This window comes from Lepidochelys kempii, chromosome 11 (genome assembly GCF_965140285.1).
Source record: "Lepidochelys kempii isolate rLepKem1 chromosome 11, rLepKem1.hap1, whole genome shotgun sequence".
In the NCBI taxonomy this organism is placed as follows: domain Eukaryota; kingdom Metazoa; phylum Chordata; order Testudines; family Cheloniidae; genus Lepidochelys; species Lepidochelys kempii.
The window spans coordinates 65,235,411-65,248,092 of NC_136390.1; the positions used below are offsets into that span (position 1 = coordinate 65,235,411).

Below are 12,682 nucleotides of genomic sequence, written 5' to 3' on the forward strand. Positions count from 1 at the left end.
GATGGGGGATCATGCACTGGGCATACAGAGCATGCTGCTGAGCTCACAAGATCATGTGCATTTGTAATGTTCTGTAACACCTCTCAGCACCAGAATCCACAGGCACCAAATGCGAGTGAAGTTGGGGGGGAAAGAGGAGAACTAGCTGACTTCTCCTAAAGGGACACTAGCAACTTGAATTTTAAATAGTGTGGTCCAGAGGTTAGGGACCTGGCTTCTATTCCTGGCTCTGCCACTGGTTTTCTGGGTGACCTTTGGCAAGTCACTTCATTTCTCTGTGTCTCAGTTTCCCCATCTGTAAACTGGGAATAGATGATGATACCTCCTCTGTAGAGCAACTTGAGATCTATGGAAGAAGAGTGTTAGCACTTAGGTAAGTATTATTATTAAAGTAACTGAGTTTTTCAAAGAGCGTTTCTCAAGGTGCACACCTTCACTGGTATGTACAGAATTTTAAAAAAATCTTTAACTTTTTAACTAGAGGTTTTCAGCTCTGTTCTTATAAGTCTTTCAAAAGTAACACCTTCAAAGATTATTGGACGCATCCCTCTTCCCATTCTTTTTGATGCACATGCCTGCCTGCTACCTCTTCTGTCTCAGCTTTGCTGCAGCTCATACAGGCAGGTGCCCTGCTGCATCTCAGGGGTGAAAAAATTCACAAAAATTCTCTCCTTTTGCTTGTCTCTGATACACAGGTATCTTGGAGGGGCTGGGGCCTTGGAGAGGGGCCGACTGAGGGCTAGTTAATATTTGATGCTTGGAGCACGTCAAGTAGAAATGCCATTTAATTTCACCATGAAGACAGAAGAAAGCTAAACACCCTTTGACCAGTCTATCTCCAAGATACAGTTAGTAAAGGCAAAATTGCAGTTGACTATCCTCAGGCAGAATATTTTCTGTATTTAGTATTTTCAGTATTACTTATTTATGGTGTGATCCAAAGCCCATGGGAGGCAATGGAAAAACTTCTGCTGACTACAGTGGGCTTTGAATCATGCCCTGCAAGCATAGACCTTTATTGAAAAGTGACTCTGTAAAACGACAGGGGGGAAAATCCATATTTTTTGCTTCTTACGGGTCTCCCTATGTGCTCAGTTTTCAAAAAGATTTTTGATCACACATTATAATGAGGTCCTATTTATAAATAGTATATACAAGTGTTAAGAAATGATTAGATGTTTTCTAAGTATTCCTCAATTGTCATAGATTGACAAAGAGTCCAACAGCTCACTTGGTTGCTTATACAAAAATGCATAATCATCTGTAACCAGTGATGTGTTTACAGCCATCTATAATGTATTACTCATGTCTAATGTGCTTATAACATCTATTAATCATTTATTAACCCTTTTCAAAAACCATTTATAAATGGAACTTTATATTAAAGTGTGACAGTTAATTTCTTATGGTTGGCCCTGCAACGCAACGTGTATTCCGAAAGTCAAACTGTATTCTTTCCATCTCACACAAAGTCACCACTCAGAAGAGTTCTGTAGGCCAAACCAGGGGCTCACTAACAGCTGTGCAATCTGTTTGCTGTCAATGGGATTATAAGGATGTAAATGACTGGAATTTACTACAAATTTGTTGCCACATCAGAAGGAATAGAACCAAGCTTGCGTTCTTGGCTGGGTTTACTCATCCAAGAGAATAGGAACAGAAATTAAAAAATATCATGGCTGATATAGGTTGCTAAAGACAGTGATAAGAATGAAAACAAAGGATATAATCTGTGGTGTACAAAGGTGCCATTTTCACATCATTACTCTTCAGAGCAGAAATGCACCATAAGACACCCCCCCCCTTTGTACCATTTGCAACTCAAACGCTAACGCATCATCCTCCCTTTCCACCAGCCCATTAAATCCACAAACCCAATGGATTTGGAGAAGTGATCAATATGTGACAAACCTATGCTCATACAAATAGATGTACCTGCATCTCTCCTCTATAGCTTCACTCTACAGATAAAATGACAAATGTGGTAATTCAGCCATAGGAAAGACACTCTCCCAGAGGCGAAAGTGGTTAGGGATTTGGAAGACCCAGGACACCTTCTTGTGTGATCTTGGGCAAGTCACTTAGCCTAAATATCTTTGTGGATCTGGGGCTAACTCCCAGCAAAATCAATAGAAGTTAGGAGCCAAAATACCTTTGCAGATCTGGGTCTTAGTCTGTCTGCGGCCTCTGGTCCCCATGTGCAAGTGAAGACAGCAGCACTATCATATCTCACAGGGATGGTGCAAGGGATTCAGATACTACACGACAGGGGCAATGGACGGCTAGAGAGAGATCTGACTGTGCCATTTCTACAGTCCTCGCTGCTACCAGCCCTTGCCTCAAAACCAACAGGGTGGGATTCCCAAAAGTGATAAGTGTTGGCCTAGCTCTGCTCCCCCACCCCCGCTCCGAAGTCAGTTCAATGGAAGCAGAGTGATGGCAATGCTGAGCACCTTTGAAACCCCCCCTTGTAATGTTAGGGTAATAGGTGTGACTGGAGCAGAGACCAGCTATAACTGACCCGGTGGGCTCACCTGACATGTGAATTGTATAGGGGTGACGGAACAGTTCAGTCATATATTTATTCATTGTGGGACAGTCTGCGGTGGTTGTTTTAAATATGTACTTTAACTTTTAAACACTCAGTCTAAAGAGCCAATGTTTTTCTCCCCTTAAAACTTCTGAGTTTTAAATTTTTCTTAACAAGTAGCAGTTTTCCTTTCAAGTGATGTGACTAAAGGACGGTAGAACTCATCCTGACCTCCACAAAATGGCGTTAGTCATTTAGATTCTGCCTCCGCTTTCAGACTAACAAGCTAGTAAATACGTTGGGGACCATTTTAAATAGGGCTCCTTATATTGACTTTACTGCCTCCCAAACCACGAAGAGCCTGAGATCCTAAATTAAAAACAAAGGATAGCTTCAGAATCATTGCAGCTCATGCGCTCCTAGACCTTTAGTGGCCATGGCACAGTGCTGTCTGAGTATACCCTGGTGATGGGAAACCCGCAGAGATACCATGTCAGTAGTTATCAGAACCCAGACTCCCTCCATATACCCCAGCTTACCCTTCCTTCCAACCCCTGCACTCTACTTGTGACAGGGTGTAGAAACCCTATCCTGCTACTAGCAAACAAGGACTTGCAAGCCTAGCTAGGTGAGCAGAAGGAGGGCTATGAAAGCAGCTGCTCCAGAAACAGGAAGGAGAGCGGTTGTGGGGAAGGAGGCTCTTTGCTGACACTTGGAGCAGTGGGTCTGGGGAACAACCCCTGACCTGGGGAATACTTGTGCATTTTATGTTGGCATCTTATCTGCTTTTCTGGGATCAAGAGATACAATGGAAAAAGGGATCTTACGCATTGAGTTGTTATACTGCCCCTCAAAACACTCCCCTCGTAACTCGCCTTCAAGCCTCCCCACGCAGTTGCCCATTGTTGCTCCTCAACCTGCCCCACATAGCTCTGGTAGCCTCTCTTTTGGGTCCAGATGTAGCCCACCAGTCAGCTCGTGTCCCCATTGTGCCCCACTCGCAAAGGGTGTGAGTCTGTTACAGCCCCCATCCAGAGAGCTTGGCTTTCTAGATGCTTCTAGCTCTGGAGGTTCCTGGTTCCTCACTCTGGGGAGGGACAGTCATTTCTTGGTGGCACACAATGCACCTTCCTTCCATACTTCCTCCCCACCAGCAAAACATAGGTGAGACACATGGGCTTTGTGGTCTTATTTGTTTCAGAAGACCTCAGGGTCCCAGAGGCAGCTGAGAAGCGTATGATAAACTAGCAGCTCAAACAGTGCATACATTTTCAGAGCAGCAGAGTAAACAACTGCTTGAAACCATAATAATGGCTTGGAAAGATCAACATGTAAATTACTAGCATCCTGGGGCTACAGTTACTTGCCCTCGTTTTTTAACATGTTGCCTAACAATCTTGAAACAGACACACATTTCAGGCACATAAATCTTCGCCCTGTCTCCTTCTAGTTCAGGCAAGTGTAGCACCGTGTGTATAAATAGATGAAATGCCCAAGAACCTGGAGAACAGGTGGCTAGAGGATCTGCAAATGCACTGGAGGGCCAGATTTTCCTTGTTCCATTTCAGCTTATGGATCAGGCTCATAGACTTAGAGATACAGTATGGTCCAGTGGACAGGGGGCAGGATAGGGACTTAGGTGTCCTGGGTTCTAGTCCCAGCTCTACCACTGGCCAGTTGGTGAAGTGACTTGTCTGAGGTCACCCATGTCTTGCCTGTTTCGATTGTACACTCTTCAGAACTGTGTCAATACACAAATTGCAGTGGTTTAAGAACAATTCAGTTAAGGACCAGCGTATCAGTTCAAAAGGGGCTTACCACAGTTTAACTGAGATCAGTAACTTACATGCAGGCTATACAGATATCAGTCAGGTTTTAAATTTAAGTGTCCACACAGAGTTTTGCATCAACTTAGCTAAATTGGTTAAAAACCCCCCAAACCGTGAACTGCTGCAACTTTGGATATAGACCCAGCTCGTGTGTCTGTACAGTGCCCTGATCTCTCTTGGAGACTATAGGTGCTACTGTAATACACATTAAACCTGTGCTCCAAGGGCGTTTGTTCATTACTTTGGATTAGCTCAGTACAGCAGCTTAAGTGAGTTGTAAGTTTCTGTTATTTAGAGGCAGTGAAGTTCCTCCCCATTACACTAGTGCTTCTTCGCACCAGAAATAGGGATCCCCTGACACTAATGCAGGCCAGTAGGATGGGGGTTCTTGCACATGTACAGTGGAAGGAACACACCGAACACATCTGAAGTTCAATTCCAGCATGTGCCATGTATGCCTAGGCATAATGGAGTACACTCAGGTGTGCTACATCATACAGAGGAAGAATGCTCACTGAAAGCCACAGCTATTCATTTCAAATATCTCTTATTAGCAGCCACAGAGTGCCGACTGATTTCAGATGCCTGATTTACATGAGAAGATACTCAACAAGCCTTTTCTACATAAGCAGTTAAGAGGAAAAGCTGCTGTCATGGCCCAATTAATTTTCTATCCAGAAACAACTTTGAATAAATTAATCTAGCAACGATTAGCGGGGGAAAACGGATACAAAATAATATCAGCGTGTTCCATTTCTCTGGCTGCGACTCACAGGAAATCTTCATAGTCTTCTAAATGACAAGCCCGGAAGGAATGGAAAGGGGAGAAGGAAGAATCCCTTTTGTGTAACTCCCTTCCAAATAAAAATGGGTGGAAGTCCTAGCCATAGCATTGCTCATTACTTCATCCCTCGAGTCATTTTCCTTCCTAATCAAGGTGTGCAGGATGCTCCTTAAGGCTACCCTATGGAGGTAGAAGCCTTCCCCGCAGTGGGAGTTGAGCTCTTCCTCCCAATAAAATATAGGAGTCTTGCCCATGTGAGCTATTTATCCTCCAACCTTCCATACTGAATTGTACCGGAAATAGGCAGAATCCAATAGAACTTCAAATAACATGCCTATGCCCCACTCCATAGGCCACCATTCACTTATGAGACTGGCACATTAAGAGTAGATTTCTTGCACACAGTGCCTTTCATCCCAAGGGATCTGCAAGCAGATGGAAATACAGGCTGTCCATGGGGATCAGATCAGCCACCACCAGGAAGAAATACAGAAGGTGTTGAACAGCGACATCACAGATCAGTGCTGGACAGGAAGTGAAGGATACAGGTTCCTCCAAAAGGAACCTGGGCAAGGCCTCCTGAGTTGGAATTTGACCAGCAAGCCACAATTCACCGCTTTATAAAGGTGCCTCGGAATCAGTAATAGTCACAAGTTGTCTGGGCCCCAGTTTGCCAACTCATTCAAAAGCTTGGCACCTTCAGCATTACTATGCCTTCTAACACCATGCTTGGGCACTCGACCAGTAGTGATTTAGCAAGAAGTGTTCTCTTTAGTACCACTTTCTGTAGCACCTAGCACAGACCTAGCCATACCAAGGCCAGCGTGAAGATCTCAGGATAAGGAAATATGGGTACAAGTATGGGCATTGCAGAGAAATTGGCACCCCCTGAATTGTCACCAAAAACCATGTCACTGCTGTCAGGTGTGTGTGATGTCAGGTTCTCCACCATCGGGGTGCTATGCAGGGCTTCTCTCTGCAGAGGGGCCTGCTACAGGAAGAAGTAAGAGAAAAAGAGTTGGGGAAGGGAGAGCATGTGGTGGCAATGGAGGGCCCAGCTGGCAGGGAACAGAGAGTCTGGGTTAGGTCCAGAGAAGGAGAGTACAGGGAAAGCAAAAACAGTCACACAACAGAGAAAATGGGCAGGGATAGTGGCAGTCTTCTCCCTTGGCTCATTCTCTCTTAATGCTGTCTACGAAGGGAGCAGGCAGGGTTTCGTCCTAAACACTACAGGCTGCTGCAATACCAGGGGGAAATGGTCTTAGGCTGCGACTATACTAAAGCACCATCCAGCCAGCACATTACAAATTGTAGTGTGGCCGCAGAAGCACGGGCAGTGGCGAGCAGCAGAATGGGCTAGCTGCCCTGAATGTGTGCCAAGGGGGTCTGGGCGGGTTTGTCCTTGGGGCAGCTGCTCCTTGCTGCCCATGCTTCTGCGGTCACACCACAGCGTGTAGCGCACTAACTCTACGAGAGTTAGCCCAAGTAGGTCTACCTGAGGTTGGAATCACACCCTCCAAGTGTAGACGTAACCTTAGACTCTGACTTCTTATTGTTAACCCAGACAAGCTTATTGACCAGTGCGATCGAAGACAAAGCCAATCCTGGTCCTCGTGTAGGGAAGCTTGGGATGAACAAGGGACTGAGGACCAGTTACCTGAAGCAGCCCCTGGTGCTTGTCATGGCAAGTCTGGCTACATTCCAGATCTGAGGTAGAGCTATTTTTGGTAGCTTTGAGGAGAAAAATCAGTTCAAGGACAGGGTTTCTCCTGACTTAGATGCTGTCTTGCATTTCTTCTTCCTCCCCCTCTCAAAGACACTGGGCCAGAACCAGTTTTGGAGCAGTCGATTGGCATTAACAGGTAACCCAGAACAAGAGCAAGAACAGCCTGGTGATCATGCTACATCACATAATACTGGTAAAAAATAAACTACCCTGAAATATTTACTGGGAAATAAATATACTCTGATTTCAGTGCTGAGGCATCTTCCGTAACCAAGCCAGTTACCCGTTATCTACAGTAGGCAGAGGTAGCTGTGGACGGTGGCAATGGAAGCTCCCACATGCTGGCCAACCCAGATGGTTCCATCCAAACTGGCAGGGCCACCGTTAAGGCTGAGAGGAATTCGGTCTCCACAGGCATGGAGCCTCTCTGCTGAGCCTGCCTATACAGTGCCGAGTGCAGCTTTTGTCATGGGCATCCATGTCCACCAGGAATTGGACTGACACCCACCTGCTCACTTCATGTTCACCTAACTGTGGGTAGGGAGCCAACAACTCTGTCACAACTGATGGGCTGGATCTGAGCCAGCACCTTAAAAGTAAAAGGCTCTGATGTTTATCAGCCCCACAAGGCATCTAACCCGCCGAGCTTTATTTGTAAGAGCACCTTAGCAGAATGGATCAAGAGCATGCCCTATATTGCAGTGCAATGCCAAGGATACCATGTTCCCACCCTCCGACCACAGCAGCCAGAAATGGGGAGGACAGGTGGACCCCAGCTTCAAATATAGGATGTCTTTTTTATCACAAGAAGTGCCAGGGCTGCTTCATGGCATTAGTCTACACTGATCATTTCTGACTGAGACCATGCATCATAGTCAATAAAGCAGCACTGTTTTTTTCTTTACTAGAGGAGGCAGAGGCTGGATGAGCCTAACCTCAAAGGCAGCTAACAAGCAGACTTGCTCTTCCCCACACAGCCGGCTAGTTCAAATGTCCTTGTCATGTCATTGCCCTACCTGCCCAGCCAGTGTAGCCAGTGCAGTCCCTGGGGTCGGCAGATTTCAAGCCTCTCTCCATCTGCTGAAGCAGCTCCCTGATCTTATTGTTCAGGCGCTGAGTGAACTCGGGAGTCAGCTGTGGATAGAAAAGAAATACCACACATAAGTAAATATCAGCAAACAGATTGGGCGAGGGCTCATCAAATTGCTGCGAGTGTGCATGGCGGAGAGCAGGGATTACACTGGGGAACTGGGATTCTCAGTCAGCGAGTGTAGCCAGAAATGCTCAATTTTGTATTTGGCTGGCAGTAGTAAAATGGACTGGAACCTCGGCCTGTTACCTCAGGGGCAGCCTTTTTCCACAGCTCTAACACGCCACCTGGCCCTGGCCCACAGGTGAGGCTTGAGGAAGTTGAGAGCAGGGTAGCCACTGCTCCAAAAAGAAATCCAACTCAGCTCCAGCCTGCTCCCATCCAGAATGTGGTGCAAGGTGCAGCTCTTTGGGCTGGCTTTTCACTAACTGCCCTTGGTTAGCTACCTAGATTCTCTGTCCTTAAAGCTGTGGTACTGCAGGAGTGACTGGGGTGTTGTGATTTAATCCCTGTATTTGTGAGGTGATAGATTGCCCAGCACTGAGATCTCACTTTAATAATAACAAATTGCATGGGCTTGATTCTCCTCATTCACACCAGCATAAAAATTCCACTGATGTTAAAGGAGTTACTCCTGCTGTCCATCAGGGCAAAATAAGATCTTAAGAATTCAGGCCCTAATTTAAGTAGGCTAGTCCAGGCCAGGCTTGACCTAGCTGTTACTAATAAAATGGGTTGTAGGGAGCAATCCACGAAATGGAAATCCTTCCCTTTTCAACCTTCCACACCCCGTCTCCCATATGGCTAAACATGCTACATGATGACTTTTTTATATTTTAAAAACCTAGCATTCATCAAGGCCTATTTGCTGTGGTTTTCCAAGCTGCTGGATTTTGGTATGTGAACTGCAACATTTTGTTCATTCCCCTACAGGCATATTTTAATTGCTTTGTCCTGAAAAAAAAAAAAAGATAATGAAACTAAGCAATTGGCTGGAAAAAATGAAATTAATTTGTAGAGCTTAGTTCCATACTTACTACTATAACTGCAGTCCATTCATAGCACCGTTGGGATCACCACCTCTGGATCACCACGACTGACTGAACAGGTCTCTAGCATAAGACAGTCTAAGGGCTGTGATATGGTACTGTATGTCACAAGATGGCATCACCTTATGATAAAGTATCTACCATACTGTGTGGGTACATGCTTTTGTGATAATTCCAGCAGCACCCACCAATGTAGTAAGAGCCTTAAGCAATAACAAAAGGTTTTGTTTTAACAAGATTGAACAGTAGTTGAGAGCTCAGATGCATCAGAATGTCTCATGCCAAGGCTTGGCTGTGTATGCACACACACATACAGTCTGCTTCCTACACACCTTTGCAGAGGCCTGGGGGGACCAATGTTTTGAAGGAAAGAGTATTTTTCTGTTTGGACCGTTTGTAGTAAAAGTGATGGTATGATGTGGATGAGTATTATTAAACTGTGTGCCACAAGCATTCACACTGTACTAAGCTGTGTAGGCTAGAAAAGACTGCTGCAGTTTAGGCAGATCCAGCTCATCAGTTTAAAAATCTACCCATGTCACGATCCCTTCATTTCTTTTTGTAGCCTGCCACTTAAGTAACTCAGAGACTGTAATCCATGCCGTGGTCTTTGGGTTAATACATTAAAGAAGGCACATCTCGTGGGTCCAATCCCCTGAGCTTAAAGATTTTGAACTAGTTCTGCTTGTTTGAGTCTGTTTTCCAGAACATGTCACAAAAAGTGCTTTGTGCAATAAATTGTGATTATTGTTTTTAGTCTAGGGAATCTGGGTTAGATACAAAGATCTGCTCTGTTAAATGTGTGACTAAAGACTTTTCATATATATATATGCTTCTAAAATTGCTGAGGGGATAAAAGTGCAGTGGCTCAGAACTGATTTGTTGGAGTCAGACTCTGGAAGCAAATCTCAGTGAAACATTGTGGAATAAAAACTTCAGGTAGCAACACCACCAAATCAAGATAAACACCAGATGCCCAAAGATCTTTAAGAACTTCCAAATCCAGAGATATAAGGTTAAAGCTTTTAAGGTGCTTCCTAGCAGTGATGAGACAGCAGATATGTTGCACCTTCAACTGGGAAGACTTCTGTAGTTGTGCATATGATGCATCCTCAGAAATGGGAGACTGTAAATCTCCTCTGCCAAAGTAAAGCAGAAAGCCTCAAGGCCCCTCTGTAATAACTACATGTCAGGGCATCTCTTCCTGGCTCTGAGATGCGTTGCTCAGAAAATACAGAGCCAGTCTAAACGGGGTGGATGAGAGGCTGCCAAAGCAAACACTCCTGTGGTGTTTGAATGCTTCATCGTCTTCACAATACTTAGCACTTACACAGCACATTTCATCTTCAAAGACATTAATTACTTAAGCTTCACAGCACCTCTGTGCAGGAAATTTTAATTTACTGATTGAGAAACTGAAGCAGAGAGATAAAGTGACTTGCCCAAGGCCACTGAGAGAGTCAGTGACTAGAATGCAGGAGTTTCTGGCTCCCAGACATGTTCTCAGACCACACCTGCGCCCGAATGGCTGCAAGATCCTTTCATCTTACCTTTCCCGCTATTACAATAAAATGCAACACTGCTCCTAACTCAAGATCCATATCAACAGATGTATGGGAATCGACTGGGAGATTTAGACACACAAACTATACAATCTCCCTCTGTTTTTTACTCAGAACTACTGGGGCCTTATAAAGTCCCCAGGGGAAAGGGTCAGTGTTTCTGATTTATGTCCACATGGAGTGGCTTCTTGTCTTGTCAATATCCAATAAACCTACAGCAAGTGGGAAAGCAAAAGCTTTGTTTATTTGCTCATAGTCTCAGGGAGTTTATTACATAAGTGAAGTCAGAATCCTGTTTGCAATGTCACAGATAGCTGCTTCGGAAATTGGTTCTCTCCCCATATACATTCTCTTCTCCAAACTGTTAACACACCCCTTTGAACCCTCTCACAAGAGCCAGTGATTTTGGTCACACAGCACCACTGCCCAGGTGCATAGACTGGCTTTTTTCTCCTGCATCCAAACCTTTAACCTACATTAGGATTTTTCCATTAGCATTTGCCCCCCCACTCCTTACAAAAGTTTAACTTGGCTCATGATTTCATAGGATTAAACTAGATGCTATAGTTGTTTTCAGTAACTGGATGAGGCGGCTATAAATGGGGAAACTGTCCCAGAGGACAATGGCAGATACCTGAATGCTGACCTGGCTTGGGTGCTCAGGTAAGCCTACGAGAAGGCTCAAGGAAGCTCATAAAAACATTTCAAAAAGAAACGTCCGGGACGCTATTAACATCGAACGCGCAAGCCCTGTCTTGAGGCATGTTAGGAGTGCAATCCCTGCCTTTCTCCGGATCGACCGGGCACTGCTGCCATGCCACAGAAACAGCGGAAAGAAAAATTAAGCTCACACAAGCCCGTGACACCTGTTAAGAAAGAAACACTCCAGCGCTGTAAAATTAAGTCGCTTTAGAGCCCCAACTCACCCGCCCTGAAGAGTCAAAGTATCCTGTGGCCAGGGATTTGTCATAGTCCGCGTAGGGATTCGGGAAGGCCCTTTGGGCCATAATGGCAACAGCAAACCTGCAAGAGAGTGAAGAGAAAAAGCTGGGATCCAGTTATGTGAGCAGGCTGAGGCTATTGCTTGCTGCTATGACAGCTACCTGCCCCCAGGCCCCAGCTTCCTGGGAGATGCAGAGCAGGCAGGCCAGCCAGCTTCTGCAGCTGCACCAGCGTGCTGCACCCAAATCGAACACACAAGAGAAGATCTCAGGGATCTAAAGAAGCAACACAACAGCTTACTAACATCCTCCCCCCCCACCCCTTCCTGAACCATACAACTCTGCCTGGAAAACAGAAGGAATCCTTGACATGAAACCACGTTTCCCCCCACCTCACCCTGCAGCTCAGACAACAACAAGCACAGATCTGACTTTTCCACCTCCCACTTCCTGCTGCCACAAGCCAATGAGAGCTCGAGAGGGCCTGGAGTCCCAGCCACACACACACACACCTTCGGCTTCTTAAAGAGACAGGGAGGGAAGTCTACTTTTGCAGGGCATTTTTTTATGCCAGTCCAAACTTTTGGGCAGTGCTCCCAATGCTGAGCTCATGAAAGAAGCTGAGCGCAGCTCCTGGCTCTGCTGCGCTTTCCCCAGCACATTGTGTTCTGCCAAGTTCCAAAGGGTTTTTTTTTTAAGGGGTAAGATGGGTTAAGAATAATTCATATCAAATAATGGAGAGAGCTAGATAATATGTTGATTATTTTTAGACAGTCAGGTAAATAGCCAACCTGATCTTACACTCATCCACAGCAGAATTTTTAACGTTGCTTATAAGACTAATACACTTGTCCCTTTCCTAGCAGAATCCTGCTCTGGGGTGTTTTAATGGTATTTTTCTGTAAAATATTGTTATGATTTGTATTATAGCAGTCCCAACTGAGATCAGGCACCATGTACATACATATACTAGGAGACAGACCTGCCCTTAAGAGCGTGCAGTCTAAACAGACATGGTTGCGAGGGGAAACTGAGGCACAGAGGGGCAACATGTCTCACCCAAGGTCACCCAGCAGGTCAGTGGCAGATGCAGCAGCAGTTTAAGGAAATAGATCCCTATTTTGAAGTTGAAAATTTCTCATATTTGCTGTAGGAGGCTGGCCTTTCCAGC

The 12,682-nt window shown here is 45.3% G+C and overlaps 1 protein-coding gene across 3 annotated transcripts in view; it reads right to left on the minus strand.

The window, feature by feature from the left end:
* LANCL1 (LanC like glutathione S-transferase 1) overlaps positions 1-11,971 on the minus strand; it is a 28,051-nt gene extending 16,080 nt beyond the window's left edge. Inside the window, exons 1-3 of one of the 3 annotated variants that reach the window (XM_073306713.1) lie at positions 11,909-11,971; positions 11,497-11,593; positions 7,886-8,003 (exon numbers count right to left, since the gene is read on the minus strand). In XM_073306713.1, coding sequence (XP_073162814.1) covers positions 7,886-8,003; positions 11,497-11,577 — 199 coding nt within the window. In that variant the 5' untranslated portion in view covers positions 11,578-11,593; positions 11,909-11,971. The other 2 variants (XM_073306712.1, XM_073306714.2) reach the window with 2 other exon arrangements.
* Positions 11,972-12,682: the final 711 nt, after the last annotated feature.